The sequence below is a fragment of the Vicia villosa genome, linkage group LG1, assembly GCF_029867415.1.
Source record: "Vicia villosa cultivar HV-30 ecotype Madison, WI linkage group LG1, Vvil1.0, whole genome shotgun sequence".
NCBI classification, from domain to species: Eukaryota; Viridiplantae; Streptophyta; class Magnoliopsida; order Fabales; family Fabaceae; genus Vicia; species Vicia villosa.
Window position 1 is genome coordinate 97,557,986 of NC_081180.1, and position 8,516 is coordinate 97,566,501.

The following is an 8,516-nucleotide window of genomic DNA, read 5'->3' on the forward strand; positions in this document are numbered from 1 at the left end:
ACAAATTGCTTATTCAATCGACGAGAGAAACGATTTTTTTTTAATTCTTTAAAAAAAGTGTCTATTGGAATAGATTTCTCATCTGTTTAAGTTCTCAACCAAAGAGATAAATTTCGCGTATTGATTTTACATATATCTGAGGTGAAAACTCGTTGAAATATTTATATTTGTTCTAGTGAAAAATAATGGTTAAAGAAACCTACTTTATTAGACACGACCATTGTGTCACAAATTGAACCTGTAAATGATTCTCTAGCACTAGCATCATGTGTGTGATGGTTATGATCATGGTTATGACATTTATATTTCCTTCAATAATCCTAAACTATATATCACATGATATATCAGTTTCAAGAAATAAATAGTATCAAGGCAAAAGAAAAAAAGGTTACACACAACAAAACACATAATTCATTATAAGGTGCATCAATCATAATACAAACCATGGCTATAACTAGCCCCTTAGAAAATCCACATCAATCAAACAAACTTACCATGTCACATTATATAACACAAACAAAAAACACACAAATTCACACACACACACACAATCATAGAGATCCCCACTTTTTATTTAATTCAATTATATACTATTATACAGGAAGCTTGAAACATGAGCAGTGGGGTGTAGACTGTAAAGACAAGTGTCGCAGACAGATCTAGCGACGGAAACTTCTGACTGGTTGCACCGGTTCAGCTTCATCGTCACGCAGCTTGACAAGCGTATAAACTCCAGAACCAGCAAGCGCACCAAGCGTCGGCGCCACCAAATATATCCAGATATGTTTGTAGTTTCCTGCTGCAACCGCTGGACCTAAGGTGCGCACTGGGTTCATCGAACCACCACTTGTTGGCCTAAAATTAAAACATTAATTACAATATTAAAACAAGAACAAAGGAATAATATGAAATCAAAATACAAATCAATATTCAATAATGTCATAGAAAAGTTTCTATACCCTGTAATGAGAATGTTGAGCAAAACTGTAGCTCCAACAGCAATACCAGCCAATTCACCAACCGCGCGAGTATCAGTAGCAACAGCAGTGACAACGAACAAGAGAATAAAGGTGATGATAAACTCAGATGCAAAAGCTTGTCCAATGCTAACAGTAGGGACAGTTACACCACCAGAGAGGAAAGGGTGATAAACAACTTTGAGAGCATAACAAGCGCAGATCGATGCAGAGACTTGTGCTGCAATGTAGGCCGGAACATGTGCCCATGGAAAATGGCGAAACGCCGCGAACGCAATGGTGAGTGATGGATTGAGATGTGCACCTGAGATATGACCAATTGAGAGAATAATGAACATGACTGTTAAACCAGCACAGGCTGCATTTCCCATGAGTGTTTCTGCTCCAGCGTATTTGTTGTTCACTATTGGTCCTGCTGTTGCTGCATAGATCAGTATGAATGTTCCTACAAACTCTGCTCCAATCTGTGAAAAGAGTCATACAAATTAGAATGATTTTTCTGGAAATATACAGATTAAAAATCTACATTTAGAACATTCCATCTATACCCAAACACACTTGGTCTTTACTTACAAAGCTTATGAAAATAACTTTTAGACACTGTTTATAAGCTTTTCTAAACAATTTTATAGAGACTTGTGCTGCAATATTTTTGTGCTATCCTGCATGATCTAAAACAATTTTAAAGACCCTGCGGATTGCTATCCTTAACATCAGATATTTAGGACGCACGGGTTTAGCGATGTTTGATGAAAAAAGTGATCCTCCAGTCACATCATTTCTAGGGATTCATGCTCAATGATAGTCTGAATTCTATGTGAGTCCTGAAGAATTAAGTAATTATTAAGGCTAACTAAGCCTAATTCCCAAGTAAAAGTATGAGGTTAAGGGACAGGAAGAAAATCCATATAAGATCGACCGCGACTTCGGAAAGCCAAATGTCTATCCCGATTGGAAATAGTGTGCAATTTGGTTTCTCACATACAGACCTCAAGCTTAAGAGGCTGTGTACAATCCGACTCTTCACATAAAGTAATATCGCATTTATATGTTTCATGCTAGAGAAACTGCGTACAATTCATTTCTCACATAAAGCATCTCGCCTTATTGGTCTTATACTTGAAAAACTATGTACAATTTGATTCATACTTAAAGCATCTTGCATATGATAAGAAATTTAGGCCGGGTTTAAACCCAAATTTTGGAGAATCCATTCCGATTGTAAAGTATCCCATGAGGCAGGACCAAGTTGGGGTAAGTAATATAGGCGGGTCCGATGGCTAGTAGGAATGTTCACAAATTCAAAGCTTTAAAGGCACATTAATAGTCATAAGTTATGGTCCATGCAGAAAGAAAAGCGAATTCATTCCTATTAATAGACCGGAGGCAAACAAGGAAACATAAGGGTGTGTTTGGTTCAAACGAGGGCGAGGGGGAGGAAAGTGATTTTAATGAAAGGGAGAGAAGGGGAGAGAAGAGGAGGGGAGGTGAGGAGATTTTTTTAATCAGATGGGTGTTTGGTTCAAACGAGGGGAGGGAAAGAGAGCGATTTTAATTCAAAATATGTTTGGTTCAGGAGGGGAGGGGAGGGGTTTTACTAATAATTTACATTTTTATCCTTATTATGATACAGTACGATATTCAAATGTGAAAAATTTATACATATTTTTTTTGTTAGTAAAATTTCTAATATTGAGTGACTAAAAAGTTATAATTTACTATATAACGTTAAAAAATTGAGTTCACTTAATTCGAATAAAATATTAAAAACAAATTAAACTATATGTTGATAACAACTTTGAAATCGTAATGAATTATTTAACATACAAAATACATAAAATAATTTATTATTAAATATAAATGGTTTAAATCTTTTAATAAAATAAATTAATTAATTAAAATGAAAATTTTAAAATTTGATATAAAAGAAAATACGATAGTATACATAACAAAATTAGAAAAAAAAACATAAATAAACATAAAAGAGTTATAAAAAATCAAAAAAGTGAAATGATTAGACAAAAAATTTAATATAATTTAAAGATGGAGAATAATTATAATAAGTTAATAGAAACAATCGAGAAAAATCACACATAAGAGAGCAATAATACAAAAGAAAATGAATAATTTTGAAATATTAAAATAAAATTGAGGATATTATAGTAATTATAATAATTTTTAAAATATTAAAATTGAGATTCCCTCCCCTCCCCTCCAAATCCCTCCGATTTGGAGGGATGCAAAAAGTGTGTTTTGGAGGGGTTTTGCTCCCCTCCCCTTCCCTCCCCTCCCCTCATAAAATTTGAACCAAACACATTTAATTAAAAATATTCCTTCCCCTCCCCTCCCCTCTATTTACCCCGAACCAAACACACCCTAAGAGTAACTCCAATGACAAATGTAGCATAAAATTTGGATACCGTTCTTCGATCTTAACAAATAATAAATATGTTTTCTTTCGTTATATTTTTCAATTTTTATCTTTAATAATTTATTTGTTTACAAATATTTATATATTAACTTTATTTTATATTAAAAATTTTATAAATAATTTCTTTAATAAAAATTAATTTTCTTTAACAGTTCTATAATATTTTTTACTTTAATTATTATTATTATAAACTTTAAGTTTAATTAGATTTTTTTATTACACATTAATATTTTGAATTAAAATAAATTTAATATTAATATATAAAGTAAAGAGTTTTGGAGGGTTTGATTTTATTCATACCAAAAGTCCTATAAAATTGTTGAACTAAAAAATTGTAGTGAAGTGAGGGTTTTACAGAATTTTTGAAGACTTCCATAAATTTTTTAAATATCTTTTAAGCCGTTATAATATTATGAACATTAAAAATATAGTAATGATAATAACTCTTTTATCATTTTAAACAATTTTTTTAAATGTCAAATATTTTTTATATATTTTTTTAAAATTTTATTTTCGAAAGTTTTCTCCAACTCTCTCTTACTCCCTTTAAATTCAAACTCATAAATAAAAGTGCAGTGTTTTTTTTTTTATCGATCAATTGGTCTTATGAAGACTGAACCTCCAAAACCATATAAATACTAACAACCTAAGAGGAAATTGATATTTATTCCTTACGACTTAAACTTAAAGTGATATTGATATTCCAACTTACTTATTATAAATATCGATAGAGTTATCCACTAATTTATTCAACCTCAACAATATTTTTTTTACAATGCTTTAAATAATTTATATTTCTATATATTAGATTAAATATGAAATCCTATATACTCATAAGCCATTATCCATCTTTTGTTTTTTATTTCAAATGAATTTGCTTTTATCCATAACCTTATCTGTATGAAAATACATTTGAAGGCCGACAAAAATATATTGAAATGTGTGAAATTGAAGATAACTCTGCTCAAAATAATATATTTTAATATATTTTAAAATAAGAAATGCATTTGAAGAATAGTTCTAGTAAAATTATACAAATAAATTAAAAAATATAATTTTTAAAAATAATTTATAATAAATAATAGAGGAAGTAACATGTATACTTGAGTATTGAGTGGTCCAAATGCTACAATTGGGCAATGGATGTAGCACACCTTTAGAGGGTGAAAATAAGAAAAAAGTGTACTCCATCTCATCAATCCCATAATTCCATAATGAATGATTTATTTGAAATAAAATAGTGTTTTAAAATAAATGATTCATTTTAATTTTCGACACATTTTTTTTAATTCTATCTTCTAATTTATAAAATTTTCATCAGATACTATAATAAAAATATTATTCTCTCTTACTTTTATACAATTTTTTTTAATATGCATAAAATGATCAAATAGATCACTCATCGTGGGACAGAAGAAATAACAAATATTGTATACTTTACTAACTACTCTCTTATATTAATTACAATTATTTAATGAATTAATTAACATATTTAAAAAACGATTTAGGTGACATGAAACAAGACAATATTTATTTTAAGATGACTTATAATTAGGGGTGGCAAAACGGATTCGGTCTGTTGGGCATATCTATTTTACCCGCACTTTTGTGCAGGGCTGACCAAAGTTTTATGTCCTCATCCTCTAGTGTGATCGCTCCGCCTCGTTCCGTTTTTTACGCGGATTTTTACGCCACATACATTAACATAAATTTTGCATTTTTAGTCTTAAAAAATGCAGTGTCTGCGGGTTTAGTCTACCCGCCCTCACTTTTTGTAAAACGGATCAAAGTTTTAGGTATGCACCCTTAGCTTTGATGGTCCCATCAAATCTTTTTTTTGTGGACATTTGTAGAACAGACTTAAACATAAATGGACATGTTCATTCACTACCCCTACTTATAATAATATGGAAATGATTAGATACCGCAATAAAAATAGTTATGGAACCTTTATAAAAAAATTAAAATTTAATTAATGCCAGGACGATCAGTTAATCATAAATATTATATTTAAAAATATTTAATTTTTATATTAATTATAAATAAAATAACATCATCGACAAACGTATAATTGTGTTAGATTTAAAATATATAACTATTAATCCGAAAATAAATAGGGAACACTTCTCAAGTCTCTAAGATAAATATTTAATAATTGTATTTATTTTATAATTATATATACCTAAAACACTTTTTAAATATATTTATATAGTTAATATTAACTTCTCATATTTTAGAAAATTTAGAAATATTGATTAAATGATTACTTAAAGAGTAAATTCAATTAATATATTTACAAGGTTAAAATAAGCTTATATTTAAGGGTAAATTATTTTTTCAAAATTGAGGGATTACATATATTTAATTCAAATGTCACACACTTCATATAATTTTGCAAAATAAATAATCCTTTTGATCTTAAATATAAATAAAAAATTGAACATTCTCACTTCAATTTTAAATTAAATGCATTAAACTATTTATTTATATTTTAAATTAAAAGGGAGGCCATCTAAAAAAATAAAGGTAGTTGAATTTTAAAATAAATATTTTATTACTTAATTATTTGACATAAAAAAGACAGCGAAGAGTATTAATAATATTAAAGAGTCCAAAGAATATAGTACAACGCGTGTAAAGAATACTACTTCACATATTTTGCATTATTTTGATGATATCCCAATCATGCATATCTCATCTCATCACATCGTAACATACAAACAAACTCTCAAAAATCATTAAATACAACCAAATTATTTTTGTCTATGCCTAACTGTTAATAAAACTAATAATATTAATACACACTATACTATATAAAATGTTATCTATTATATTTTAGTCAAGGTTTACTGTTTTTATTTCTTAATAAATAACTCACATGAAACAGTTAATTTAATCTGACATTGCTAGGTATAAATCAAATCGAATTAATTTATGGGCGGTGGCATGAGAAAAAAAAAATATATATATATAAAAAAAAGAAATTAAAAAAAAAAGAAAAAAAAAACTCGTTGACCAAAAAGAGATGAAATAAAGAGAGATGTTACCTTCTGAGTGAGAGAGACACTGGGAATTCGAACACCGATGCAACCATTGCTTTTAGCACCCGGCAAACACATGTTGCACCTCCCCATTGCAAAAGACTCACGGTCAAGTGAATCAATTCTCACCGACGAGAATAATGGCCCTCCCGGAGTTTCCGGTGTTGGTGGCACTGACGCCGCCGTTGGTGTTCCTGTTTCCGATTCCGTCATTCCTTTTTTTTTCTTTTCTTTTTTTTGGTTAAAAAAACAATAAAAAAGATAGCGGATAAATATTAGTGAAAATAACAACACTACATAATTTTCCAAGTGAAAGAAAAATAATTTTTTTGGTTTTTTTTGTTGTTGTTGGAGATTTAAGGTGCTAAAGGGTACAGTTACATAATTGGTTGGTTTTTATAAATTTGTTTCTAAGGAATGGAAGGAAAAGAAGGACCCAGGTTTGTAGACTTAGCTAGAGAAAGGTGCTAGGGAAGTTGAACATATATATGAAGATTTAGAGGTTGGATCAAACTTGCATGATGTTGTTGTTGTTAAGGTTAGAATAGAATCGGAGAAAGCTTGTGATGAAGGTTGTGATCTAGTTTCGAAGATGGAGAGATTATGGGAAAAGAGAAAAGCAAAAACGTGGTTGAAGGTGGAGGAGAGAAACTATGGTTGAAAAAGTGGGTTTTCAACAACTTATGATATGATGGAGAAGAAGTGAGGAGTTGTTAACATTAACATGTTATTTTAAGGATTATAAAATTGAGTTTGGAAAGTGCTATGCATCATGAGTTGCTTTTGCTTGCAATGTACATGAATTCAACTCACTTTTTATACTTCTAAATGGAAAAAGTCAATGCCCTTGCATTATTGTTTTTCTTAATGCAATAATTCTATAAAATATATGAAAACTCTCGATAGGAATTATAAGATCGTTATTAAGTTGATTTTGACGTTAATCTTTGAATATATTTATGATATAGTAAATTATTATAGATTAATCTCAAATTTTATAGTATGGGTGGTCTATATGATAGTATGTTTCCATTCAACGATTAATTTCAAGAAATATTTATTCGAAATGAAGTTATGAACGAGTGGAACTCGTGATGTAACTCTTATGGTGTAATTTGATCCTCCTTTTTATATATATATATATATATATATATATATATATATATATATATATATATATATATATATAGAGCATATCAAGTGAGAGTATTTTTAAATGAGAGATGAGAGGAAGAAATATCAACCATTGGATTTATCAAGAGAGAGAAATTAATAGCCTCATTAATGTAGTAACATTCTCTCTCTTGATGAATCCAATGGTTGATATTTCTTCCTCTCATCTCTCATTTAAAAATGCTCTCACTTGATATGCTCCATATATATATATATATATATATATATATATATATATATATATATATATATATATAGGATATGATCAAATGATACCAAGGCGTCAAAGTTTAATTTGACACCAAATCTCAGCCGTTAAAAAATTGATCCAACGGTCATATTAAATTAAATTAAATAATTAAAAAAATATATAGCCTAATTTTTTGTCTAAAAGATAGGCTATTTATATGACTGTTTGATCAATTTTTTTAATGGTTGAGATTTGGTGTCAACGAATCAAGAAAAAATTAACTTTCGATTTCCATGCTTTTCACAAATTCACAATTCCAACTTCACCGTTTGCAACTTCCTAAGATCTCAGAATCAAGAAACACTCAAAAGCGAACACGGAGATCTGTCATAGTCGATTCGATCAATCACTATTTTCGATCCAATTCCTCAAAATTCAGATCTCTAATTCACTCGAGAACTCCACAAAATATCAAAAGGAAGAATCTTAGATCCATATGTAAAGTTACGTCAGAGTCTAAAGGCGATTTTATGAACGTTAGGCTAGAGATTCAGAACTCATCCTCCAATCTAACATCACTCGTACTTCCCACTACTACTAGGGTACTTACCGTGGCGACATCAGAAGATTCCACAAGTTCATAGTTAATGAAATTACTACAGATAATACATTTCATAACAAAGCTTTCACCTCAGTCAATGAAT

General features: G+C 29.5%; 1 protein-coding gene across 1 annotated transcript; it reads right to left on the reverse strand.

The window, feature by feature from the left end:
• Positions 1–388: 388 nt before the first annotated feature.
• LOC131643653 (probable aquaporin NIP5-1) lies at positions 389–7,244 on the reverse strand. Its single transcript, XM_058913934.1, has 3 exons — positions 6,456–7,244; positions 960–1,441; positions 389–855 (listed from the first exon to the last, which is right to left on the reverse strand). Exons 1-3 carry the CDS (start codon positions 6,660–6,662, stop codon positions 660–662), a joined length of 885 nt encoding a protein of 294 aa, XP_058769917.1. The 5' UTR covers positions 6,663–7,244; the 3' UTR covers positions 389–659.
• Positions 7,245–8,516: the final 1,272 nt, after the last annotated feature.

Excerpts from the sequence above, each read along its gene's own strand:
- LOC131643653 (XM_058913934.1), bottom strand. The coding sequence starts at position 6,662 with ATGACGGAATCGGAAACAGGAACACCAACGGCGGCGTCAGTGCCACCA. Across the intron at positions 1,442-6,455 it reads GTGTCTCTCTCACTCAGAAG|ATTGGAGCAGAGTTTGTAGG; the intron begins GTAACATCTCTC and ends CTCTTTTCACAG. Across the intron at positions 856-959 it reads CTCAACATTCTCATTACAGG|GCCAACAAGTGGTGGTTCGA; the intron begins GTATAGAAACTT and ends TTTTAATTTTAG.